General features: G+C 40.0%; 1 protein-coding gene across 2 annotated transcripts in view; it reads left to right on the top strand.

Moving 5' to 3' along the window:
• The first annotated feature begins 479 nt into the window (after positions 1-479).
• col22a1 (collagen, type XXII, alpha 1) overlaps positions 480-27823 on the top strand; it is a 74362-nt gene continuing 47018 nt past the window's right edge. The window contains exons 1-12 of one of the 2 annotated variants that reach the window (XM_064348230.1): positions 480-757; positions 4205-4353; positions 5029-5595; positions 14400-14480; positions 21050-21161; positions 24428-24551; positions 25217-25492; positions 25938-26018; positions 26266-26385; positions 27000-27044; positions 27188-27250; positions 27624-27662. In XM_064348230.1, the coding sequence (XP_064204300.1) occupies positions 4263-4353; positions 5029-5595; positions 14400-14480; positions 21050-21161; positions 24428-24551; positions 25217-25492; positions 25938-26018; positions 26266-26385; positions 27000-27044; positions 27188-27250; positions 27624-27662 (1599 nt within the window). In that variant the 5' untranslated portion in view covers positions 480-757; positions 4205-4262. The remainder of the gene's footprint in view (positions 758-4204; positions 4354-5028; positions 5596-14399; positions 14481-21049; positions 21162-24427; positions 24552-25216; positions 25493-25937; positions 26019-26265; positions 26386-26999; positions 27045-27187; positions 27251-27623; positions 27663-27823) is intronic. The other variant, XM_064348231.1, reaches the window with a different exon arrangement.

Raw genomic sequence — 27823 nt, 5'->3', positions numbered from 1 at the left:
GTTCAATCCAAGAAAGCACAATTAACCTTTCCTATAACACATGCTAAATTAGCCGAGTTGAGCAGTAGCAGTATGACAACAGTATGAACCTGATACATCATTCTCCAGGTGGACAATCAGACATGTGAAACACTTACTGTATAGAGCATGCTTAGGAATGCATTAAAAATACTAATAAATGAAATCTGACCTGGGAAAAAAGAAACAAAATGAGAGACAGCAGTGGACAGGTTGAGCTGACTGACAGCACGCGAGCTGGTGAGCCTGGCCACTGGAGCAGCCCGAGGGCAGGAAGCTCCAGCAAGGCTCTGAAAGCAGCGGTGTGGGCTAGCGGCAGGAAGCCTGACTTTGAGGGCAACACTCTGGATGGGCGCAGTAAAAAGGACAAAAATACCCAGAAAGTTGGTCTATAATTGGATGGAGCCGTCAGCCTCCTTCTTTTTTTTCCGTCCGTGAGCAACCGAGTGAAACCCTACACTTTCTCTGTAGTTCCTCCCACTCTAACCAGCTACCCAAAGGTTGTAGCAGTACCTCACCTCAGTTTTTATCCACACTGCGCACTGGATTGTTGCCCTGGATTAATGATAATTATTTCATTTTTCTTTTCTTGAGAGGGCATTGGCGGAGAGTATGTTTTGATGCAGGATGCTGTGGTCCTCTTGGGTCTGGCAATAAGAGCACTATACATACAGGCAGCTGGAGTCAAAGGAAACCAGACACAGAGAAGTCCTGTAGGAGTGCATGATTAAGAAGCCAGGTAAGAATGGCATCCCTGCACATGTGCGGGGTTCTTGATCTGTTGATGAAATGGCCGTACTTTTTGTTTAGTTGTAGTTTATGTCGTTCTTGTTGTCATTGCTGTTGTTGTTGCCGTTGTTGTTTTAAATTAAACTCCAGCACTGATTTTCTTGGCGTTTGTCAACTGGTACTTTGTGAAACGGAACAGTGCTGAACAGACACTGTTTAGAGGATCGGTCTGGTGCTCTGTGTTTTCTTCCTGTGATGTTCATTGCTGAAGCTTTTCGGAAAAAGGCCTGCTCTTTACATTTGGAGGAATGATGGAGTGCTGTGGCTCTGGAAGAGACATTAAGGTGCGATCCCACATCCAACAAGAGCTTGGAAAGCCACCTGGTTGCTTCTGTGAACAGAGTCCAGGGACCAGGGCTAAGGAAGTGGTTCCTGACTAAATTGCATGTTTTTGTCTCTAGTATGAGCATTAGTTCCAGGGGATTTGGATTTCCACTGAAACTGAGATGTGGTACAGGGCCTGATTTGTATTGTGACGGCCAACCCCTCCATTGCCACACAGGTTGGCTAAGGCTAGAATAATCTTGCTTGCATTTGAACACGTTGTCATGCAATGAGCTGTCTGGTCTAATAACATTGGGACAATGGTGTCATAATAATGTAGCACATACTGTAAAGCACATTGCACGGTGAGATGCTCCCAATAATATCTGTTGACTACGGTGACAAAGATGAAAGTTTATGACAGTCTGCAAATAGTTATCTATGATTTCGTTTTTTGTTTTTTAATTAGGCAATTTTTTTTCACTTAAAATGAATAAAATGTCATGTTAACACAGTTACACACATGAAGAGGGAACAATTAAGACCATTTTGAATGTTTAAGCACCATTACTAGGTATCAGAGTAGGACAGGTCAAAATCAAGCTCTTAAGTAGCCATCTTACAGTAAGTGACAAAAATGGTACTGAATTAATATGGACCATTATGACCCACTGCTGTATTGTTAACCCTAGGCTCCAGATATCATTAACCAGATACGAGGAGAACTGATGCTGTTTTGAAGCTCACCCTGGTGATGAGAAGAATAATGTCTTATTTTCACTCAGTACAGGGAAGGGGTTTGGGAGCTAGGGTCTGTACTTCTCTCCCGGTTGGTATATTTGCATGAAAACCCACTTGATTTCATTTATAAATGCTGCTTTGTAATAGTTTTAATTGTGTTTAATGCACCATTCAATCTCAAGAGTAAAATTCAAGAATATATTTGGTTTCTGTGATTATGGGTCTGTGCAACAAGGTTCAATTTAGGTTTTAGGCCTTCACCGACAGATTGCCTGGATATTTTCCAGATGGCTATCATAAATGTAAATTGGAAACAAATGTTTACAGAAATTCCAAAACAAACAGAAAAATTACTACCTGTCCATATTCACTGAAAATTCCACCTTCCGTCTTGTTCTACCCAAGTTAGAAAGTGCTGAAATGAATATTTCTCAAGAATTAAAGGCTCAGCTATATAAATTCAGCACCCTCCCACTGTATGCTCTGCACAGATTCCATTCTAATGCAGCAAGGAATGGTGCGCATTAGATAAAGCCCTTTTAGGAAGCCCCGCCCATAAAAAAGCAAAGCAGAAAATCTATGCTATGCTATGGCTATCCTCCACCTGCCACTGTTGCTCCGCCCCCACGGGCAGAGGCAATGAACAGCTTGAGGCATTTCAGGTACTTCCTGGCCAATCTCTGAGTAACTGATTTGGGTGCGCTCTGACCCATATCTAAATTCAGATTTTGGAAAAAGAGAAAGTAACAATAAAGGATTAGGGCTTGGCTGCAGACTCTCGACATGAGAGGAGACAAGGCAGGAAGAAGGTGCCGCAGTCACGTACATAAGTTTTGAAAATATTAATTAATTTACAATAAGATAACAAGCTGATTAGGCTGACATTTTAGCTCGGGTGCAGCTCAGGAATTATAATTTTCAATAAGCAGTTGTGCTTCGCCTCATTAGCTCACCCTCAATACATCATAACAGAACATTAAGCATTTCCACTCATTTGTTTTTCGATTATCATTCAAGCAAAGCTTTTTATTTAATCCTTCTATTAAAGTGACAATCCTTTCAACTGCATTCTGTATAGATCCATGAGAGCGATTATAAGGATTACACTGCTGTGATCTTGATAAAGTGGTCCATGGCAGTTTAACAAGCCACTGCCTTCAGCAACAGGGTGAACAGCATTCTGGGAAATTTTATCCTCTCCCTCTCAGTCACCATATGCAGCTTTATGGTCGCTTCCTCTTTAAAATTAAACAAAGGCTGAACATTTAAGAAGTACAAATCATTAAATGTATACAGTGTGAAAACAATATGTACACATATTACTGAGCGACAGTTTGTAAATTGACGGTTGGTTTGGTTGAATGAAGAAGCCCAGAGCAGACGCCACATCGCCAACATCTCACAAAGGCACTTAAACTTCTGCCCTTTCTCAAACAATTCCCACAACCTCGTGATGACAGTGTAGACATTAAGACATTTTTCATAGTTTCTTCTGCAGAGATAAACTTTCCATGAGAAATCACAGCAGGGAGTGATACATTCTAATACTAAAGAATGTATCCTGTTGCGTTCACAGCAGTGTTACTGCAAGGGGTCATCTGACCGCTCAGCTCTTGCCCTGGATTGACCATTACAAGGATGTTCCTATCCAGCAGACTGTGAACTGCCAGTACTCTCTGATCTGGTGATGGGAGCTGAATTGGTTCAATCGGGGCTGTGAGTACACACAGGTGACTGCAGTAAGTGCCCACTGGAGGAAACGCCCATGGATGCTGTGGACCTCCAGGGCCTGGGAGGAATCACGCTGCCCTAAAGACAGGCATTTCAAGCTTTCCCTAAAACTATGACACATAAAACACTTTTAGACCATTGACCCAACGTCCCACTGTGTCAGATTTCAGGGCAGCGGGTTTAAAGAGCACCCACTGGGCGCTTCTTGTCTCGCCTCCCAGAAAGATGCACTGTAATGAAGGCTTATGGACAAGCGAGTGAGGAAGCATTATTACTGCTGACATCTGCACTGTAAAACGTTCAGCCTTGATTCAACTCTGAGAGAGTTCAAATAGGGGTCAAATCCATGAGAGTACTCCATGAGAAATGTACTCTCTGAGAGTTGATATCATTCTGAACATTTTCCCATGTGAAGGAAGTGGATAATAGATGGATTGCAGAATTGCATTTCTGCCCTATTCTGAATATAACATTGGCCCTTGCGAAGATAACTAAAGACAAAGTTTTTAAAAACTGACTATAGTTTTTTTTTTTTTTTTTTGATGCTATTTCTTACAGGAAGTCTTGGTTTTGAATATGCTGTCTTGTGAAAACCTGATTAAAGGGGGTCTGCTTGTCCATTCTGGGCTTTGATTTTGAAAATCAGCTGCTGTTTTCACAGGAAAAAACCTTGATGGTCACTCCCTCCTCTGCCAGGAAGCACTTCAATCGGGGCAGAGATGGTTTTGCGAATTGGATTTAGGATTTCTCAGATCCTGATCATACTCGCACTCACACTATCTGGCGAAAGAGCGGATGCACAGAGAGCAGGTATGGCTGTAAGAAGTTATAACCACTGAGTAGAGATACCCATGAGGCTTTTGGGTAGATCAACAGAGGACAAAATCAAAAGAAGATTGCGCACTATCTTTGCAGAATACAACAGATATCAGACATTGCAACATATCAAAATATATGAGCAGTTATAACAATATATTCCTTAGAGAACGTTGTTGTGTAATTTCTTTATTGTTATATTTTTCAAGAAGTCCACATCTTTGCAGCGTTTTCATTTTAAAATGTTATACATTTAGCATACGTTATCCTTATCCAGAAGGACCTGCACAGGATATATTCTTTTCACATTAAATCCATTTATACTGCTGGGTACTTATTGAAGTAATTAAAGCTGAGTACCTTGCTCAAGGGTATAACAGCAGTGTTCTACCTGGGAACCAAACCTATGATCTTGGAATTGCAAGCTGAGTTTCCTCACCATAATGGTACACTGAAACCTGTTCCTGTGGTAGAAATTTCTGCACAATAATTGCAAAGCTCAGATTGAAAAGATACATGCTGAAAAGCATTCCGAATTGGGGAATGCAGACAAAGAAATTGAAGGAAAAGTTGTTCTGCAAATTGAAAAGATTCTTGGAAATGTGAAATTATGGTGGACACATTTACACAGTAGGCTCACCTCTAATATATGTATATTTTTTCATTCAGGCTGTAAAAATGTCCATTATGACCTGGTGTTCATTTTGGACACCTCTTCCAGCGTGGGTAAGGATAACTTTGAGAAGATCAGACAGTGGGTAGCCAACCTGGTGGAGTCCTTCGACGTTGGGCCCGAAAAGACGCGCGTGGCCGTGGTCCGCTACAGCGACAGGCCCACCATCGAGTTCAACCTCGGGAGGCACAGGACACTGGAGGACGTCAAGAGGGCGGCCAGGAACATCCGCTACCTGGGCGGCAACACCATGACCGGCGACGCCATCAGCTACACCACCAGAAACATCTACACCGAGCTGGCCGGGGCCCGACCGAAGGCCCGAGGCATCCAAAGGGTGGCCATCTTGCTGACGGACGGCAGGAGCCAGGATTTTGTCCTGGAGCCGTCCAGGGAGGCCCACCGGGCCGGGATTAGAATGTTCGCTGTGGGCATCGGGGAGGCGCTCAAGGTGGAGCTGGAGGAGATCGCCGCCGAGCCCAAGAACGCCCACGTCTTCCACGTGTCGGACTTCAACGCCATTGACAAGATACGGGGGAAGCTGAGGAGGAGGCTTTGTGAGAGTGAGTGATCGCTTTCTCCCTGATGTGCCCACTCTCTGGGCTCCTGATTTCTCATTCTTAGCTATACAACAACGTAGCACATACAGTACATACTGTATGTGTGAGTGTGTCTGAATGTGCATACCTGTATAGGCGTGTGAGACCCAGGGCTAGATCTGCTTCAAAATCCCAGGATTTTCCCCAAAATGTATTTAGTGGAAGAGGTACCTTAGGGAAGGAAATACAAAAACCTTTTTAGTATGTACGATTTACATATAAAAATATTACTGATATGGTCCTGTCTGCAGACAGGTTGCGAAGAGTATGCACATATCTCAATGGAATATGCACAGTTATATTATAAAATGGTTTATTGTGACAGGTACAATTGAATATATTTTCCGCAATGCGTCTCTGTAATAATAGCACCACTAATGTGTGTTACTTACAGCACACATAAACGTGGAACAGATTCTGAGGAACGTGGTTTATGTTGTGTTATTAATATGCCAATCTCAAGCACATACTGAGCAGTAGGAGTTCTTTGCCCTAGTCTTGGAGTACCCCTGTATATGCTGCTTTTTGTTCTAGCCAATCTCTTGAAGGTTGCGGGAAGCATGTATTTCAGTTCCATAATTTTGTTCTGAAATAGATTTGAACACAATGCAGGTTTGGCTCATTACCATTAGCTTTTTCTTTGAACTCTTCATTTTCCAAAGAGTGTTTACAGTACATCAAAAGACCAGGTGTCCACACTTTCAACATTAAGGACTTCGCTGATTGCAGTTATAGGTCTATCTATTTATTATTCAAAACAAAATATATCCTCTACCATTTCATATTATTTTAAGGACCTAATAGTAATTATTATTATTATTCACAGCCCCTACTTTACCCGCAAAAATGTAAATAAATCCATAACTTTTTATATAATGACAAGACAAAAAAGGAATGAAGGAAAAAGTAAACTTGCTGTTAATGTATACAGCCTTGCCTTATTTCCCTGCAGTAACACAGCACCTCCTTTCTGTAATTACATAGTAATGAAACATTGCAAAAATAAATTGTGAACAGCAGATAATGTTACCCTTGCAGACACTATTCCATGTCAGCTGACCTCTCTACAAACTTGGCTGCCATTCAGTTACTTAAGGCTGTCAAATACCAAATACCATTATATTTTAAGTATGATACAACTAAAAGCTAGGCATGGGATATTGTGTTAATGGATGCTCAGTGCAACAGGACACAGATTAAAAAGATAAATTGACAAGGTAGATGTCTCTCTTTTTTCTTATTTTATTTTTTCAGACCATAGTTTTACTGTGACCAATTTCAGCTGTTTCACTGGAACTTGGAATTTCAGCTTAATTGGAATGCCGGCGAGGTCATCTGAGGTGACATCCAAGTGTACTGCTTCGTAAAAAAAAAAAGCTATGCCAAAACAACAAAGAGTCTATTGGGGCAACATAACAATGATATAGGTTATGTATAAACAGCCTCATTAGGATCGGATTTAAAAAACAAAAAAAAATATATATAAAAGGCCCCTGGCGAGAAAGGATACATATGGAGGGCTGGAAGAGCAGATCCATGGTGAATTGCAAATGACCACTTCTGACCAGAGCATTTTTGTGGTCTGCTGCTCTAAGGAGTCTAGTGCAGAGGTGTAGAACATTGGCAGACCAAAGTTATTCCAGCCTCCACACTCTCCAGGGCCCTGACAGTCCTCCAATAGAAATAATGCCTGAATAATGGCACAGATTAAATTTAGCAATCATAACAGAGATAATCTGATGCTACAACATCCGTGTCCAAAATCCCAAAATAAATGTCATAAATACCAGGGTTTCATTTGACCCTAGACCCAGCGTCAGGGCGAGGAGAAGGGCGTGTGCTTGGAGGATGACGGAGACACTCGGTTTACATTCTCGGCTAAAGTTAGCCGGCAGGGAAAGCAAAGATGCCGGGAACACTGAGGCAAAACAGTAAATAAGACAACTCAAAGCATGCCGCAACACCACGAACCTTTAATACAAGGACTTCAACCTAACACTGGCTTTGTGGCCTCCACACACATTTCTTCCACTGTCCGATCTACTCCTTTTTGTAACTTGTATTGTAATAAGAAACTTTATTTAAATCGTGTGTCTGTGTGGAGTGATACTGAAAACTTGGGCACAGCGGCAAGGCTGTTTTCATTTTAAACTGTTCACCTTATCCTTCTTTTTCACATGCGGATGCCAGCCCAGGTCATCCCAATTGCAAAATGATGAATTTACTTTCACTGGTGAGATGAGGGAGTCCACAGTAATTGCCTGCCCTAAATGGCTCCAGTTACCTCCTGTTGTCACTGTGAGGGAAACTACTGGCTTAAATGGCTCCAGTTGCCTCCCCTTGTCACTTTGAGGGAAACTAGACTGTGTTGGTCTATATTTAATTGACGAGTTTAATGAATTCAGTTAAGTGACTATTTATTTATGTATTTGTGTATTTCATTCTATTAGCTTCAAGAACTCAGAAAATTCATAATGCTGCGTTTGAGGTGAGAAAACAGAGTAAAATATGGTCAGAGCTGGTCAAGACAAAGAGTCCAGCTACACCCTGAGAGGAACTTATTGAACAGTGCATTTCTCCTCTTACCTCCTGTCAGCACAGCCACACACATCCAGTCTTCGTTCATGCCATATTCTTTTGGATGGCAGAACGCTACGCATAGACATCGAAGAATATCAGAGGCAAGCAAACAAGTTGCTTGAATGGCTAAGTTATTTTTGTTCTGAAAATTACAGTTCTAATGTTTCAACTGGTACTACTGTAATGTTTAGCTTTCACGTACAGTGTTTGTTTTTTGCCTTGTAATCTGCTTTTAAAAAATACTTTTGTGAAAGTGGCGAAAGACCACAAACCCTTTTGCCTGCATATCATTAATGTATGGTCCTCAGCTAGAAAAAGTGAGTTTTCTGTAGAGGGGATGACAGTTTATTCATGAAAAATCACAGTTATCTCATGGCATCAATTATAATTGTGTCATTTGGGAATTTAAGAATAGTTGAGTTTAACTCATGTCACTTCGCAATATTCCATATTTTAATATAATGCAGGGCTTACTCTTCTCAACACCTTATGAAAATGTCAGCCATAATTTGCTGCATTTTACTTTTATTGTCACCTCGGGAAGAAATACAAAACGAGACAAGTTAATGCTAAAAACCATTTTCTATTTTAAACAGCTTTTTATCCCACTGTTTTTCTTTTCTCCTTCAATCTCGAGCGCCATTAATAATGCAGGCTCGTCGTGCTGCGGCCGCGTCCTCCGTCATTTTGGCAGGGAGCACACTGCCGTAACACCCGCACCCTACGAAACGCGTGCAGGCAGTCGCCTTGTCTTTGAGCGGAATGACACATCTAATATATCGCATCCATTACGGCTCTGTGCCAGCTTGTTCGCCACGCACCCTCTTGCAATATCATTTATTTTGGACTTCTCAGTACACCCATAACCGCGGACTCTGTGGCCTCTAATCAAATGAGACACGTTTCTAAATTTGACAGGGCCGCCCCATTACCCATTATACGCTTGGGTGTCTTAATCCCAGTATGTTTATCTTAACTTTAGAAGCAGTCATTCTCCAATCTGTTTCTGATTAGTGCCTCTACATGCTCATGAAACACAGGGGATGTTTTCCATTAGCCTGTTTTATATTACTGTGTTTCCCGTTGCCAGCAGACAATCCAAAGGACCTGATGTAATACCATAGAATGACAAATAGAAAGATTCTGCAGTTGGAACTGAACACTTTAGGTCAATCAAAGTGAATGTTCTTCAAACTTTTAATATCAACTTGGAAAATGGAAGCTTTTTTGTGCCAACATTTTTTTCATATACAGTAAATAATGCTGTTGTTTTATTTAACATGCTTTTACATAGATGGCCATGTTCTAACTGATGCACTGTCATCTCCCATTGCCTAGTAATTTGTAGCGATTTTCTTTCTGCATTATGTTCAACACTTCTTGCTGTAAGCAAACCCCAGGACTAATTGGAGCTGTGGCTTCCAAAAGCAACAGTTATAAGGAAGAGTTATTGCATGTCTAGTTTCTTGCCACAAAAAAAAAATTATAATAACAAATAATAAATTTAAAAAGCAAAAAATAAATAAAGAAATGAAAAACAATTAAATAAAATCTCAGTCAGAAGAATTAATGGTGCATTTCACATATGTGTTACAAAACCAATATCCAGTTTATGTCTCTCCACATCCTGGCTGTAAACGTGAAGGAACACGTAGCAGAGAGTCAGTCTGTCCCTGTGCATGGGGGAAAACCCTAAGGGGTGGGGCTGTGGTTGGGTCACTAGCTTCAGGAGCCCCGCCCTTCACCACTTCCATTTTAACTTGTCGGTCGATCTTTAAATTACAGCTTTTTGGGCCACAGACACAAGGACTGTGTTCCGTCGCTTACTAGCCCGAAGGCATTACGTTTCAGCTCGACTTACAGAGTACTCATATGGGGTTTGTGTGCTATCTGAGAAAGAGAGCTGCCCTCGCTTTGGAGTTTTTGTGGGGCGTGACGTCCTGCCTCTGCGACCAGCAAAGGCTCCCCTGTCTGTGAGAAGAAGGAGCCATTCTCTTATCGTGCAAAACAAGTGGAGAAAACTAAACCAAACAAGAAAATGCAAAACACACCTTCAGCAAACTGCGCAAACTGTAGAAAATTGCTGCTTGTTGTTGAACTTTCCTAAGCTACAAGCCGTTTCATGTCAGTTGCCCTAAGCAGTGGTTAATCTAATTTTTTTTCTGGCGCAAATGTTTACGGATACAAATTTTGTAAAAGATGAGCAATGGCTGTACACTCAGGGCACCTCACTCAGGGTAAAAATAAATTGTTGAGAAGTAACAATCTTTCCAGCTGAACAAAGTCCTTTTTATAGTGGTGATTAAAGATAATTGCAGGCTCTGATTGTACATGATTGTCAGAGATGCAAGCTGCCAGCACAATTTTGGGTGTGTGCCCCTCATTTTTTTCCCTCCCTCCCTTCAGCGAATACATTCAGGAATGAGAGAACCTCTTTGCCGATGCACCTTACCGATCCACCTTCATGCTAGGGGTGTGTCCACATGGTCAGGGCGTACCCCAAGAGAATGATGAAAGAACTTTTGAGGTGGTGAGAAGGGTGCCCTTATCCCATAAGCACGATTCCTCTTCAGACAATATTTTGTAGACAGATCCAAAGGAACATTAAGGAAAAGACTGCTGCGAGTGGGTCATTCTACGTTCATTAAATTTGTTTAAAAATATAACAATGACCCATTTTCATTGGCAGTGCAGGCTGTATGTGCAGCAACTGTGACACTACATCGCACTTGAATGATAATAATGGGAACTTTAGGGGGTTATTCTTAGAACATCTATGTTAAACCATCTGTTGCCAAGTGGAACATTGGGATATTCTTACCAGTGAGTGTCACAATTAGATAGTGTTCTGGATATTTTGATATCCATTCATTAAAATCATGATACAAATACCGAAAAGAAGAAGAAGAAGAAGAAGAATAAAATCTGATATTTAAATGATGCTGATTGATGTGTTTTGAGATCTTGATAAAGGGGTCATTTGGAGTGTAGTTTTTACAGCAGTGCTTATTCATCAGTGCTTATTATTATACACATTGATTGGGAAAGATAATATCTGTAACTTTCTAAAAGATAAGTTCAGAACTTTGAACAAGTATGCTGTGTCAACATTCGGTTACAAGGCAACTTCAAAATGTTTTATTCTGTATGACTGAACAGTTTTAATCTAATGTATACTATACATATGGGAGTATTTTCCCGGAAGAATAAATGTAGTAGAAAATTGCAAGTATGGTATGATTTACTAATATAACGTAATAGTTAATAGTTTTTATGGCAGCAAACATTGCTGGCACTCGCAGTAAACAGAATTAATTTTATGGAAGGCCAGTGAAATGGATCACTGGACTAAGTATGGATTCAATCATCTTATTAAGTAATCATTCTTTAATCAGTAAAAACATTTTGTACATTCATGGTACTGTCTGTACTTGTAACATCCATTGACTCACAAACATTGGGATTATGATTGATTGTATATATAAAATTGGGAGCTATGGTCTGGCACAAAATCTGGACCACCACAGTGCCAAGTGCAGCCCCACGGAATGATGCACAGTGGTGTGTGGCATCACCCAAGGGAAGGGAGGGTTCCTGTTGGCCAGGATTGCAGCTGGCGTTTATGCATGTGGACTACCAGTGCTGGAATGACTGATCAGATAGTTTGATAAGCAAGGTAACTGTCCATTTAGCTAACGCTGTATAGCATAATAGTATTTGTTGAAAGTTTGCTATTTAACATGCTAAGCAAGATACCTAAAGTTAATGACCATACTTCTTGTTGCAGGGTACTAAACTGGCTACCAGGCTAGCCACTTAGCTTTCTAACCGGTTGCACTTTTATACAATAATGCTTGCTTCAAGCTGGCTATCCAGCAAGCTAAGCACGCTAGGTGTTTAACTCGTTAGCATAATGATGTAATATAATTGTTGCTTGTTATATTTGAGCTTTTTTAAAATGTAGAAACAAGCCAGCTACAGTAATGGCATGTTTCCCTGACAGACTGATTGATCTGATCACTTACGCCTACTTACATTACCTTATCCAGAGGTGGTGAAGGCAAAGTGTTTTTAGAACCATTCTGCAAAGTTCTGTAAAATTGCTACAAAATAGCTGCACTCACACTGTTAAATTCAATGAATTACGGTCACAAATTTTATGACGCTTTTATGTTTCGGGCCAAACTAAAACAATTATTGCAATAGAAAAATATTGTCACTTTGTCATTTTGTAAGTTAATGTCATATTTTAATGTCCCCAAATGACTAGCCTTTTATCTCTAAATATTAAACATCTTTAAGAGACTCATTTCAGAGCATTTAAAACAAGGTAAGAAACCTTGTTTTAAACCTGTATGGGAAAGTGCCACTAAAATCTACCTACAAAAAACAGATAAAAGATAAAAAGGTCGTACATTTTCTTATTTTGTATGCTGCTACAGAGCCTGGGGCCTAAATGACTGTTCACAACACCTTTGTGTACAAAATCTGTAAAGGATTTTTGAAAACATAGCATATTATGCGTATTCCATGCGTACTATTTAATCCCACCACATTAGGAAAAGTTATGCTTATCAAAATAAGGTTAACTAGTTTTTGGGATATGTCAAACACTGAATGGGGTTGAATTGACCCTAAAGGTAATATGAGGGTTAAGACATGTTTTTGTTTGCTGTGCGATCTGTATAGATTTACACAAATTACATAATTGAAGTGAATAATCACTGTGCCCATTTTTGTAATTACAATAAATGATTAATGTCAATGGAGCTTTGCATGACACAGTAAATCCTCAAACTGGAAGTACACCATTGCATAAGTGCAAGTAGCCCATCTATACAATGCGATGGACACAGTCGACTACAGTAAGGCTGGTCTGGGACACATTATTCGCTCCCACCTGGCTGTGGCATTCATCTGTCTCCATACTGGAAGCCCCTGGAAATATAACCCTGTGAGTTGGTCTGCCAATGTAAACTAATCTGGCTGGTGTTGCTATTCTGGTTGTCACCACTTAGCATGCCCCTAGCTCACCGGTTGGCACTGGCCTTTGATACATGCGGACGCATTTAAACATGTCACCGCACCAACCTGGACCTGCGTCTGTCGCCATCCTAGAGCTATCAATATTTCTCTTGTCTGAAAGTGACTGTCTACGAGGTCATTCCTATGTTCCCAAGGTCCTATGTTCCCCAGATTTATATGGCACATAATGGGAACATGACAAAGGGTCCTATGTTCCCAGGGTCCTATGTTCCCCAGCTCGATATGAAATCTTATCTGTGTTCAGTAGATAGAGACAGAGACAGTAAATCAATGATTTTCTGTCTTACTCCAGAAAACTATGTCAGCTAGGTCTATCAGAAAACAAATGGCTTAGCTATGCGCAGAAGTCCTCAATAATAATAATATTTTCCAAGAAATTATGAAAAATTGTTCACAACGTTTCGTCAGGTGCAATAGAACTTGGAAACATTGGACCCTGGGAACAGATACGCTCCCCTGTCTACTGCCGTGATGCAGCTAAGCCTGTAGGAAGGAAAGAAACTCCACCATCATAGTACAAACCCGCTAAATCGGAAATGTTGGAATTGTCCCTGTAAACATCACTGATCTGTTATAGGAAAATGACAACCTTCCACTGTATATGTGGCTCAATAATATTCAAATAATAATGATGAAAAAACATTATAGTTCACCTAAAATGAAAGTGTATCAAATTTACATGGAATCAGTAAATTGCATGCTAAACAATAAAAAGTGGAGGAATAGTAGACTTTTATTGATGTATCGTATCTTTGTGTCCAAAACCTAACCATTTTATAATTGAATTAATTATTTCCGTAAGCCTACAGTATATATAGGTTCCATTGGTGCAAGCACACATACACCCACGTTCTTATTGAATACCAGGCATAAATACAGCCACAGTTGGTTGCCCAACACAGTCAAAGGATTTATACATATTTTCATAATGAATTCTGAATGAATTTATACATATCTTCTGAATGACAATGACAATAATGGAGATTAAGTAGAGATTTTATCAAAGCATAATGTGGTGCACCCAGCATGTTACACTGTGAGTCCTTGCAAGGGGGATGGGGGGTCTGTTGAGAGATTATGGTGTGCCTGCAAATTCATTCAAACCCAATGCCAACCAGTGTCTATTTCTGTTGTCTTCCCAGATGTGCTCTGTCCAAACATGAAGGTGCAGCCTGATCGGTTTAAGCCCGACAGCACAAGCTCAGGTCTGGAAGAAGTCCCAGGTGAGTTGCTCACCCCCCCCCCCCCCACCCCCCCCCGCCCCATATTCAAATGTTTCTGCTGCATGTCCATAGTTTGAATTAAAGTTTTGTATTTCAAAACCTGACTGTGAAATTGACAACAATCCCAGGAATGTGCAGAAACCATTTGATTAATTCAGCGCATGTTCACATACCTTCTTGTATTACCTTACTGGAATGAAGCTATATTTTGGCATCTGGAAGAATATTTTTCCAAGCAAAGTAATTAATTATGTTCCTGTATTGTCTGGTATCACTTACCAGAGATTTAAAAAAAACTGAAGAAAATGGGTAAAGACTGAATCTGTCCCAAAACTGCAAGCTATTGTTTTTCCCCCACTGGTTCTGAATACTTAGTCTGACATTGTTAATGTGCACTGGGTATGACCACATACAAATTATTCTGGGATACAACTTATCCAGATAGATAGTCTGCTTTTCTTTGAACCATTGGGGATCTGAGTTCCTGTCTAGCCACCCCCTCAGCCTTCGTTTGGTGTCTAAGAGTAAAAACAGACGTGGACCAAGCTGTTTAACTGCTGCGACACTGCCTTTACCTTCGCCTCGCTGATTCTTCTGTCTCCATTGAATTGCTTGACAGATAGGTAGGAGAAACTTTTGGACAGTAGTAAAGCATTGATATTCTTTCAAATTCATTTTTATGCCTTACACTTGCTTTTTTGTGGGGAGATAAGACTCAATGAAAGTAAAAGAAAATGTATGATTAATTTGGGATGTAGGTTTGAGAGAAAAGAGAATAACTGGAGCTTTGAAAAAAAAACAACAACAAAAAAACATTTTGTCAAACCAAAAAAGGAGCATAGATTATTAAAGCAGCCTGCGGTTAATCCTGGTGAGACTGGGTTCCGCTGTATGGATACAACAGTATGGTGTTGGATCCTGACTGGGTTTCTCCCCTTCTTTTTATACAAGACTGGTTATGCTTCTTGCAGTCTGTGTGCACCAACCACGCATGAAGAGGCTGGTGGATTCAATAACATGAAGCAGTGGAGAATGTGTGCCTGCCTGCGTTCTGCAGGACTTTGCAGTGGTGAAATGGGCCTACGGGACAAACTGGGCTTATGAAATTGTTACTATATATAAAAATACACGACTGTATTTTTTAAAAGTCTATGCACCTCTTTTTAAAACAGTTAATCTCAACATAATTCAAACTAAATGTGTGTGCATTTGGCGGCGGGGTGTGGAGGTGTGGTAGGGGCTGTCTTCTTATAACAGGAGAACTATCAGTAAAGGCTAGTGTCCCTATTATTTGGATACAGTTGTAATTATCATTCATCTGCATATATCAATATAATTAACCCAGATGCCTCAATGATGGCCTATACAGTCAGACTATGAAGCCGCCCAAGAAGATGACCACAGTATGCCTCCAGACCAGCTGGAACTGGAATAGCCTGCCATTGGTATTCACCAGAATAAGAACTACTCTGGATGTTATATTTTACTGGATTCAAATGCACCTTCTAGTAGAGTACTAATTATGTGGGTTGATGTCTACTGTACTCTGCAATATAACAGGAATAAATCCAGATCTATCACTCAAATAGTTCAAAAGTGCTTATGCCTTTACCCATCTATCATTCAATAAAGCATAAAAGCTAAAACTGTGGAGCATTGTCACCGAAGAACAGGTCTTGATAGCGGGATTGAATATTGACACAACTGTAAATGTATGCTTTAATTCATATTGAGGACCAGACCTGCCAAAATTCAAAATAAATATCAACAAACCAATCAAAATCAAAATATCAATAAATCAAATGCGAATCAATAAACCTAAATAAATGCAGAAATAAGACAACAGTCATTATTAAATAAATACTAATGCAAAGAAATATGCCATAGAAAATACATTTTGCATAACTGTGTAGTTCTCACTGCTGTACCTTGTTAAATTTTACCATCTGTTTACATGCAAACAGAATCAAACCAGAGGAGTATAAACATAAACAGAGGCAATTTAAGCCACTGTGAAGCTTGTGAATCTTAGTAAGCTTCCAAGAAGAAACATGATGATTTGAGGATGACAGTAAAAGGTGGTCAAACCAGGAAGAAGTCATGAGAATGGGTGGATTTTACACGGTCTGGGTGTGGCTATCCTGCCTGTAGAATCCCACAAATAAAATGAATTGCTACCTTGGCTGTCCATTAAACTGAAAGCAACAAAGAAATGTCCGCTTAGTTTGTGAGAAATGTCTGTTTTCCTTGTTTACATCTTACAACTGACAGCTGTGCATGTAGTCACATAAAATGTAGCAAACTTAATGAACATCATACCAATTTTAATTGTCAACAATAAATTATATTTAGATTATTGTGGCCTTATTACTGAATCAGATGTGAATGGTGAAAGGAATATTGTTGTTAAATACGATATATTGCCATTTAATCAATGAAGGCAGTATGGCAAAACATTTGCATATTTACCATCTTTACTGATAATATAGTGTATTTTCCTATGCATTTTCATTTTTAACTGAGTGGCAGTAAGAGAGCCATCTTAAACAATGTCTGCAAATTATTTCCACAGACAGGTCTCGGGTCAATCCAAAGGAAGTTTTTGCCTCGTACATTCATGCATCCTTTGAGTAAACAAATCCTGTAAAATCATAAGCATGACTTTCCCTCTTGACCCTGTTCCCAGCAGCTGAATGTCTGCCGCAATAACTTTTAAAACTAAAACCTGCTGGAGACTGAGAGGCATTATGGGATATGTGAACCATTGCTAATGCTCAGTGTTGAGGGAAGTGAAAACAGTGAAACACCACTGTGTTTAATTAAAGCCAACCGAAGAGGGCAGCGTGCACAGATGTTACCAGCTGCCTGGATCAAAAGAATTTACTGGGCTTTTGGTTTTGTTTCTCTGTCGGTACATATGGCGTTCACCCCACAGTTTGCCATTGGAGCTTGGGGTTTTTGTGCTACCAGCTCAAAATAGCTCTTAGGGATGATTACATGCTTTCCACCGCCAATCCAAATTACAGGTTTATATATATGTTTACACTCAGATCATCCCTAGCCATGGAACAGCGAGAGGACGCTTGCATTGCGCATTGTGACAGAGGGGTAGACTCTAAAAATGTACCGCATAGTGCAGCTTAGTTGATGTGCCACTGCTAAGGCTTGTGCTTATTTGCTACTTCATCATTTCATATGACATGAATGAGCTCACCAGTCAATCAAAATGTCTTTGTGCATTGTAACAGTGCATATTTACACTGAAGATGCCTCAAAGCTTTGAACAAAAGTGGCTTATCCAGAGGGAATTTAGAACCATAAATCTCAGACTTGGAAACTTGGGACTTGACTCCTCCAGTCCAAAATTCTTCTTGAGAAAATGTGGCAAACACAAAAAACAAAAATCAAGACAGGATAATAATGCCAACGAGGAAAAAGAAATGCATTAAATTAGTTTTAAGGCACCAGATTTCTCTCAGACTGAAACGAGACTGGGGAGAACTGATTCCTCCACCCTAAATCATCGGCAATACCTCACCGGCCTCTTGTTTTTCATGTTATTTTTTACTGCCTTGCTAATGGAGTGCTGTCTGCCTGCGTGCCTTGCCACCTGTTTCTTGGCTATTTCCACCAGCCCACGATGAAATGAGTTGCATGTCAGTGCCCTCTCACGTTACCGTGGTTATTATAAAACAGCAGGTTTGTTTAAATCAATCTCAGGGTTGTGCTGCTCCCCTGTGCTGCTTCTTTGCAATTCACAATTGAATCATACAATAGTCAGTAAATCAATGCTTTCAACTTCTCCAAGATACCCTTGTGCAGTCCTATATCTGACAATGTCAGGCAAATTTATAACCAAGAAAGCTTTCCGGAATATTTTGGCTTAATGTGTTATTCATGATCCAAAACTGAGTGTGATTGAAAGCAATATTTCTCCACCCACAGTCCTATTTTAGACCGCATTCTGTTAACCTCAGACCCAACGGTTTCATGAAGAGCAAAGTTAGATGCTCACTTTCCTTTCTTTGATTCCTGATTCCATGATTTTCTTAGTTTACCCTTTGTGTTGCTTTTATCTGTATTGTCCTGATAGTCAGTCAAAGGTGTCTTCACGTTGATATATGACATTGGTAAATGCAGAGTGCTCAGCATAAATATAATAATATAAAAATAAACAGAGCTACTGTAACAAATTCAACAAGTAATCCTTCACAGAATGTTGTATACGTCACAACTGAGCAGTACTGAGATTGGTGAGTGTTTCCTTTAAATGAGTGACATGAAAGGCAGATGATGAAGGGCAATGGAATCATCAACTTCAGCAATCACAATGGCAGCTGTGATTTTGCCAAAATATGTCTGAGCATGAAAAATAGTGAACGTTAGCATTCACATTTAGGTCAGCGTTAAGGACAAATGCTGAGAGAATGCAGTCCATAACTTTACCCACTTGCATCACCATAGTTACTAGCCTGTTGTTTAAGGGAGTTTCCCCATTGCACTGCCTTTAACTGGGGTTGGTGAGCTCGGCAAAACCTCAGAATGAAATATCTTCTCAGCTGAATCACTGCACAAAACCACTGCTCCACTTGTTTCCTGGTGACATACTTGTGTGGGTCGGATATTACTGCTTATTCAGGAAATAAGCTGTAATGCTTTGGGCTGTAGAGCTAACCATTACCAACATGAATGTAATTAGTGGGACTGATATGTACCCATATCAAAAGTTGTGCTTTTAAGCAGCAGTTAGGGATCCATAAATACCTTCTGATGTGAGTTTAGGATGTGGTGATGCTGACCAATATCAATCAACTGGAAGTAAAAGCTGACAAATAATGCAAACAGGCAACTCTGTCTATTCTTTACTGGTAGACTAAGCGTCCACCGTGTATTGTATGTTCAACTGTTTTTTGCATGTTAGCAGTTTTACATTCTGATCTATAAATTGAAGACAAATTAGCATCTACAGTTGCTTGAATATAGGTCAACTTCTTTTCTCCTTCAACTCAACAACCTACTTTTATATTGTACACCTTCATACCTAAACCAGGACATACAGCTTGTATGAGGCACAGGGCAAAAAGGTATCCTGACAACACATCTGAATGAATTCTGGGGATTTGATCAAGCGGTCAAGTCAGGGCTATTGATGCTGACTCACTAGGGGCCACCAAGGAACACCTTGATGAAGTTCTGGGATCAATATGCTACTAAATATATGGTGATCTTAATGGTCTCCTTGGAAACTCTGATGCCAGACCCCTGGTCCTGATTTATGCCTGGCTTCCACAAGCCTGACCTCAGCTACACCTCAGGTGTTATTCCTGCAGCATGTGCACTTGGTCGAGGACGGATGTATTGATCCAATGATTCGCAGGATGTTTAAAAAAAGAAACTGTCGTAGTGCATTTACTATCAACATACATTTTTCAGTGGACACAGGATTTCTTCTCAGGCATAAAGAAAATCTGTACTGCAGTTGTGAAGAAATTGCAAGTAGCCATAATCCCTCATCTATATTTTTGCGGCGATGTTACTTTAATCTTTATAAGATGTGGTCCAGACAAAAAAGGTTGGGTAAGATAAAGGGCTTAATTTTATCATTAATGCTGTATGTGTCCCTGCTAGTCTTCCTTAAACAGGTGTAATTAAAAGAGTATTTACATAATTTTTATGAATTTTTAGTCAACCAGGTTTTGGGGCTGAATTAACACTTTCAAGTCTTTGAAATGATCTTTCTTGTGTAGTTGGATTTGGGTTTTGAGATCAACTTTCACATTATTGCATACCTCCAGCATTTCATGGGGGGTGGTTTAAACTTCCCGCATTGCCCCCCATCCCACCCCCCACCCATGTCTGTGGTTACCATTTAACAGAATGTGCTGGACAGTAATCACAGACTAACCAGAATACATGGAGTTAATCTGTCAGCCTTCCTGTGGCACATAATGCATAGGCTTTAAAAAAAATGAAGCCAACAAAGTCGTCATTTAATTACTATTCCTGTGAGAAAATCGAACTAATGTGAATTTAAGGGAAACAGTGTGTCAGATTCTTCATCTGTTTAACTCATTAGATGACTGCATCGAACATCTCGTATTATAGGACATATCCCATTCCAGGGACAGGTTGAGTCAGTGATTTACAGTATGTTTGTGACTTACAGTAAAAACTGGGAAACTGTAAATCATTGTCCTTTAATTTCATCATAACCGTTCTGTTCTTACCGTTTAAGTCCTTATATCATGCCTGTTGGGTTTCCTAGTAACTTTAGCTATTCAGGATTAGTCCTCTAAATGGATAGATCACACTATTTTCCTTGACACCCAACCTAATGGAAAGTATATTCTGTAAGTGTACTTGTATGCATGTGTAAGGCTCAGATTCACTTAAAATGTGTCCTTAAACCAGAGTTTTTTCTTGACAACCACTATAGAGTTCACAATCACCAAAATTAAAGGGAAACATGTCTGCTATGACAAAAGTAGAAACTGCATTTAAAAGTAGATTGACTCCATGTCTATGACTCATGCATGCTATCAAATGGTGTTTTCTTGCTTTCTTCTCAGGATTTGACCTCATGGAGTTCTTTAACGTGAGAGACATTTTGGGGACAAAGTTCGAAGAAGGCCAAAGCTCGTTTGTGCGACTTGGAACAATGCCAATTGTCCAGCAGACTGAGTGAGTATCTGAGTGGCTCAGTCACCATTACTGTTCTCTGTGGCTGTGAATTCTCCCTTGTATTTATAATACAAGGATTACTGGGCTGCATTGCAGTCTTGACCTTGAATACAAATGGAACTGGGCAGACTGGCCAGCCTATATGTTTTCTAAGAGATGCTTGGTTACTGTGGCGAGCTTTAGACACGACTAGATATAATGAGAAAAGAATATGCACACTGCAAAATGCTCACTTTTGCCAAATTAATTCACTACCAGATGTTACGTTTCAAGCTACCATGCAGTTCATCAGACGTAATAGACAAAAACAAAGCAAATACATTTGGCAAAATAGAGCAATGCATGGATTCTTTTCTTATTTTGTCTTACAATCATTGTCCAGCACCTGCTTTTTAACTTTGAGATGTGTGGGCTCTTTCTACTTTGGACATGACTAGATATAGTGTCATGTTTGTGGCATGTTTTCGCAAGGAATGTCAGGATTGGTGTGAACTCGAAAATTACGTAAGTTGATGTTTTGCACTTAATTAGTCACTTGCCATTGTTATATGATGTGATTGTGGATCGTTATTCAATTTTTTTTGCAACAACGTAAAATAAGGCAGCAAGCTTTTATAGAACATTAGTATTTAAATGCTGTTTATCAGCAGTCCAGTTAGTCCATAAGGAGCTGCTTAAATTGTCAACAACCTTCCGAAACATGCTTATGTCACATCCCAATCTCATTTACCTGGTTACAGTTGGCAGGGGTTGAATGGAACGGTTCCACCATAGCTCCAGTCAGTTTTCAAACTTTACATGCTAGCGAAATATCTCTATTCTGCAACCTCCGGAAAGCGGCCTGTCCCCTCCCTGCACAATAGTTTATCCCAGTCAGTGGCTGTAATGAATATCTGTACTGGCCCCCAGTTGTGGAAAAAACAGGGCTTCAAAATCACTGTCCATCTTCTGATGCAGACTGAAAACCCGCTTCTTAAGACTTGCTCCCCTTTCATTTGAACTCCCAGAACTTCTATCCTACATAAATATTTTAGGTTTTATGGTATCTTTTATAATGTTATTTATATATTTATTTTGTGGATTTTTTCTGTTTTCATTTGCGATCTGTATAATGGTTCACATAGGTTTGCATAGCTACCTTACAATTAGTACATCGCTGATTTGGCATAGAACCACTGCACTTTGAATATTGTTAGCCTGGTGTGGAACTTCTGCTCCAAAAACTATGTGGATGCCATTGTGTCGTCTGACATTGTACTGTACCTCACTGCGGAGAAGAGCATTTTGTTTTTGCGGAGCATTCAATTATTGTAATTTAAGCACTCTCTCAATAAACGTTTCATTGAGGTGTCACACAGGACAGTATAATATGATGGCACTGATTACAAGAAAGTTGTACAGATTTAACTGCATGTGCTGCTCATTGAAAATCTGTCAAGTTGAGTATAGTTCATAACATATTTAATTATGGTATGTCATATGAATTAGTTATGTGTCATGCCAAATTCATAACATATTGTAGAATAGTGGCATTAAGCCTATGGTTTGGCTGGAAGAATGGCAAGGAGATGTAGATTTAGATTTCATTGCATTTTCAGGTTCTTTCTTTTTTGATGTCTTGGTTTCACTTCCACCATCAGACAACAGCCAGCCTAATAGTTACTGTGGAGTGTCAGTGAGAGGTAATCCAACCCTACAGTCGCAACCTCCCTGACCTCACTCTGAGTCAGGCTGGCTTTGGTCACTCCTTGAAATTATGTCATTTGGCCTACACCTGTCCCTCGTTCCAGTCCAGCGGGAAGTCGACGTCTGTTCAGTATCCCTTCCGAATTAACTCCACCTCCTGCTCCTCTTAACCTTATGCTGAGAGAGCTGCTCCAGTGACAGGAATTACACTGACCCCTAGCTGCAGAGAGAGTCTGGCTTTTTGGCTCACAAGCTAACATGAGTTGACTCTCCTCTGCCAACACCATTTCTAAGGTCAGGAGAGGTCTGGAGTTGTTAGACTCCACTACTTGAAAGAAAACTTTTGCTTTTTCATATGAACTAATTTCTCTCTCACTGTCTAAGCTTTGAGATTCATTTTCAATTATAGTAAAATCTAAATGTGTTTTAAAATGAGCTATGCTAATCACTCTAAGTACCGATGATATCTCCTCAGCTCTCTTTGCCCCAAATCAATTTTGAGAAAGGATCACCTAGCCTGTGCTTAGTGGCTAGCGTGTTTCTTCTGTATGTGAATTATGACAGAAGAAAACTGATGAATTACCCAGCTGGAATTGTCTTTGGTCGTATATAAGTAAACAAACTGCAGTCTCCATGGATTCAGATGCTAGCTTGTTGAGTAGAGGTGTTACACAAGTTGTACCAGCACTTATTTCTTGTAGTATGAAATATACCTGAGGACTTTTCAAGCAAAGCTTGAGTGAAATGGACAGAGATTGTGATTGGCCTTGTTTGGAAACATCCACACAAGAATGTGAGCTTGCAGTATAGCTTGCATCAGTAAAACACTCAAAAACAACTCATACAGTAACCAACAAAATAACTTTAAAAAAATGTTGAGTAGCAGAAAATGGCCAGACATTCTGCACTTGGCAGGCATGGCTGTCTGCAGAACAAAAACACTGACCCACAACCATATTTTCACACACTTGCCAACACTTTTGTAGATTGTAAGTGCTCAACTCAAAAGAACAAAATTTTATTTTATAGTCAGTTTGACTGATGAGTTACAAGCTATGATCAAATTTCTAGGTTCTTCCTACTTCAGTTAAAGAAAAAAGAGAAGAAAATACCTTTCATTATATTAACAGTAAAGTTGTTTTATGTGTAAATATTCAAAAATCTCACTGAAACTGCAAGTCATGGTTGTTTTAATGTATTGTCCATTCTGAGTATGTTGCTGGTTGCAAAATGCGGTATGGGTGAATTTTAAAAAGTCTGTTTCGCAGGTCGTTCAGTTCAGTCAATATAAAACAACATTATTACACATTTCATTTTATCTTCGACTTACACACTTCTTGTGAATGCTTAGGAACCTTTGCGCATGCTGGCCTTGAAAATCAGCAAATTTTTATTTACTTTTCATAGGGTTTCATTATACTTTATGTGTATTTCCATGGAAGTTCATGACCTTTTCATTCAAATGCAAGGGCAATATTTTGACCCAGAAAGAACCAGTAGTGACATAATACACTAAAACTGAATGGGGTTGGAGGTAATTGTTGACACATTTCAGGTCCATCTCTCTTTCTTTCTGGCAGAGATGTTTTCCCTCAAGGTCTACCGGATGAATATGCCTTTGTGACCACTTTCAAGTTCAGGAAGACCTCCAGACGGGAAGACTGGTACCTCTGGCAAATATTTGACAAATATGGTATACCACAGGTGTGTATGCATGTTTATAGTTAAAGAGAACAATGTGTTTCAAATTTTTTTCCAAAATTTAACCTGTAAAGGAGACAAACTGTGCAATGATGTGTGTTACTACAATGCTAGTTTGGCTCTGGTTCATTTAGCTTCAAAGATCAGGCAAGCCACTGGTTTATGACAATTATATGATAACATAATGTGAATAAAATAAGGTTTACATACTGAAGTATTTACTCCAGACTCTGCTAGTGCATCTGGATTGCTTCATTAACTTTTCTGGCTAGGGCTTCCTGCAATCAGATTGGAAGATTTCTGATGGTGGATTCTGTTGGGTGGAGTGGTTGACTCAACAACATGACTAGTCAAACAATAAAGTGATCTGGTTATCTAACATGACTGGGCAAGCAAAAGGGTTTTGGAGACATAGGGCTGTATTCAATTAATATTTGTCCTTAACTTACAAATAAAACATAAGCGTTACACTTTTTGTTCATTTTTTTTGGTGAGTTAGATTTGTGAAAAAAAAATCCTTCCTTTTGAATGTCTTGCACAGTAATAGTTAGTTAGTTAGTTAATGTGAAATGTGTAAATAACTCTACAGGGAAAGTGTGCCCATAGTTCTATATGTGCTAAGCCCTGATTGTGTTCAGACCTTCCCATTTATGTTCATGTCTGACTAGGTGTCTATCCGCCTGGATGGGGAGAATAAGGCTGTGGAATACAATGCGGTCGGTCTGACCAAGGATGCCGTGAGAGCCGTCTTCAAAAACCCCGAGGTGGACAACCTGTTCGATCGCAACTGGCACAAGATCGCCCTCAGCGTGCAGGCCAAATCAGTGGCCCTCTACCTGGACTGCAAGCACATACAGACGCTGCCCATCGATGACAGGGAGGACATCGACATCCAAGGAAAGACCGTCATCGGCAAGAGGTTATACGACAGCGTGCCGATTGATGTGAGTCACTGCTTCACGTGAAGAGGGAAATTATTCCATAGATGCATCCATATTTAGCTAAACCGTAGCCTAAGATGCATTTTGATTTTAACACAGTATGGTCTTCAAACCAATGCCTGTTTCCATTAGAATGTTGTAAATTTACCTGGGAATCTTTATAAAATTACCTTTATCTAGTCACACATTTGGTCATTGATGACCTAAATAAGCATTCCTAATATAGAATGGTTAAATTTCTTATGTTTTTTTTAAATGCAGCAAACATACTGGGTTAGCTTTGTACAAATTGTAGCAGCCAACAGAAACATGTCTTTTTGGATAGTCTCAGTGCAGAATGATACTAGTGCATTTTACTAGTGGTTTTTCACATCTTCACCTCCGCCTGAAATATGTTTGCCACTCTGACAATCTGTTCTCGTCTGTCTGCCGGAATGATTTCCCCCAGTTTGACCTCCAGAGGATGGTGATCTACTGTGACTCGAAGCACGCCGAGCTGGAGACCTGCTGCGACCTCCCTACCGGTCCCGTAAGTGCACCTGTCACCATGGAGGATGCCGGAGCGCATTCCCATCATGCCTGAGTGTCCCCCCCCCCCCCCCCCCCTTCACACCTTCGACCTGGTTCCGAATGCTGCAGTTTATGTTTCGTGGGCTTCTATTTAGCTCTCTGCATGGACAGTTCTCCCAGTCTGCCTCGGAAGGCTTTTGTTTGATATCTGTTGAATTTAAAGTGTGGAAGCGTGTTGCTGAACTTGAGGACCTTTTTGTTTTCAGTGCCCCAAGACGGTCGTGACCGAGGCACCCCCTGATGAGATCACCACTCCCACTCCCACTCCCAAGGAGCAGCAGACTGGCCCTAAAGATGTGAACTGCTCTTGTCCTGCAGGAGAGAAGGTGAGACCAATGTGTCAAACCTGAACCTCCACCCTCATACCCCCTACATAGTTTGGTCGTGACTGTATGTTTTTGTTTTCATTGTCATATTGAACATATTAGTGTAATGACAAGGAAATTAAAGAAGATTTTGTGTCATTGTACTTGTAGCACTGTTGGGGATATATAGATTGTGAAACATATATTTGCCTGCAAAATAAAATCTTGCCAACTATTGTGCTGCCTGTATTATAAGAAATAACACAGTAGTGGAGTTTGTCATAATGTTTTCTTTGAAGTTGCTACATGCACATAGTGGACTCAAAAAACAAAAATTGTGAAAATTGATTCAACTGTTATTTATTTTTATTTTTTTTGAGATATCCTGAACCACTATTTCATATAAACACTACAAACAACCTTTTTTCACTGCTGAGAACAGTCTGACTATATCATAGCTCATGAGCACCTAATTTCCCGCTCTGAAATTGGACGTATATTACACATTTGATGTCTGGTCTCTGGTGATGTCTTGTCTCTTTTTGTGGGCAGAAATGTATTGTTCAGCTGCTTTTCAGGGAGAAGAAATTCAGACTTTCACCCATGATGAATGTGTTTCTGTTTGCTTCCTGCAGGGAGAGGCTGGTCTGCCTGGAACTGGAGGTCCCAGGGGTGAAAAGGTCATTTAACAGTCCCTTTTTTGAAAATAAAAAAAGATATCCAACTGACTGAGAGCATAACGTTGAGGAATTGCACAGAAGCAGGAGTCGTTCCTTTGGTCGTTGTGATGCTGTGTCATAAAACACAATGCGTATTCTTTCAGGGGGATTCTGGGATACAGGGCCCAATGGGACCTCCGGGACTCAAAGGACAGAAGGGAGATCCTGTATGACCTGCCATTACTTACATCACAGCTATGGGGCTGAGAGTGTGTGCAAATAACAGAACTAAAACACTCCCGAGAAAACTAGTAGTAAAGTTACTAATAATTAGAGTATAATCAGCCCCATAGAATGTTCTAGACAAAAAATTTTAATTTTAATTTTATAGCTTGAATATAAGTGATATTTCATATTCTTAGTATAAAGTATCAAAGCAATGTACGGATAATATTTTAACTTTTTAAAGATTAATTCTTATGTTTGGATGAGTTTCCCTTATTTCATTTTCTTCGCACTTCTCCCCTATTTGCTTTTCTGCTGCTGCCATGCCATGCATGGCTCGAAAAAAATTGATCCATGTCGATTAATTTTTTTCAGGGCAAAGCCGTGTCTATCAAAGGTGATAGAGGTGAAAAGGTAAGCTCATGGTATTAACAGTTAAACTCCTCAGTTGTTACAATGAATGGAGGTGCTAAGCCAATGGTGTTATTTCTACTTAACTCTGAACAGCAGTTCAATAGTTTGTACTAAGCTAAAATGCTAACAAAACAGAATGCAGCAGTAAATGTTTTTGCTAC

This window comes from Anguilla rostrata, chromosome 8 (genome assembly GCF_018555375.3).
Source record: "Anguilla rostrata isolate EN2019 chromosome 8, ASM1855537v3, whole genome shotgun sequence".
NCBI classification, from domain to species: Eukaryota; Metazoa; Chordata; class Actinopteri; order Anguilliformes; family Anguillidae; genus Anguilla; species Anguilla rostrata.
The sequence above is the reverse complement of the archived record's forward strand: the minus strand, read 5'-3'. Positions and strand labels throughout refer to the sequence as shown.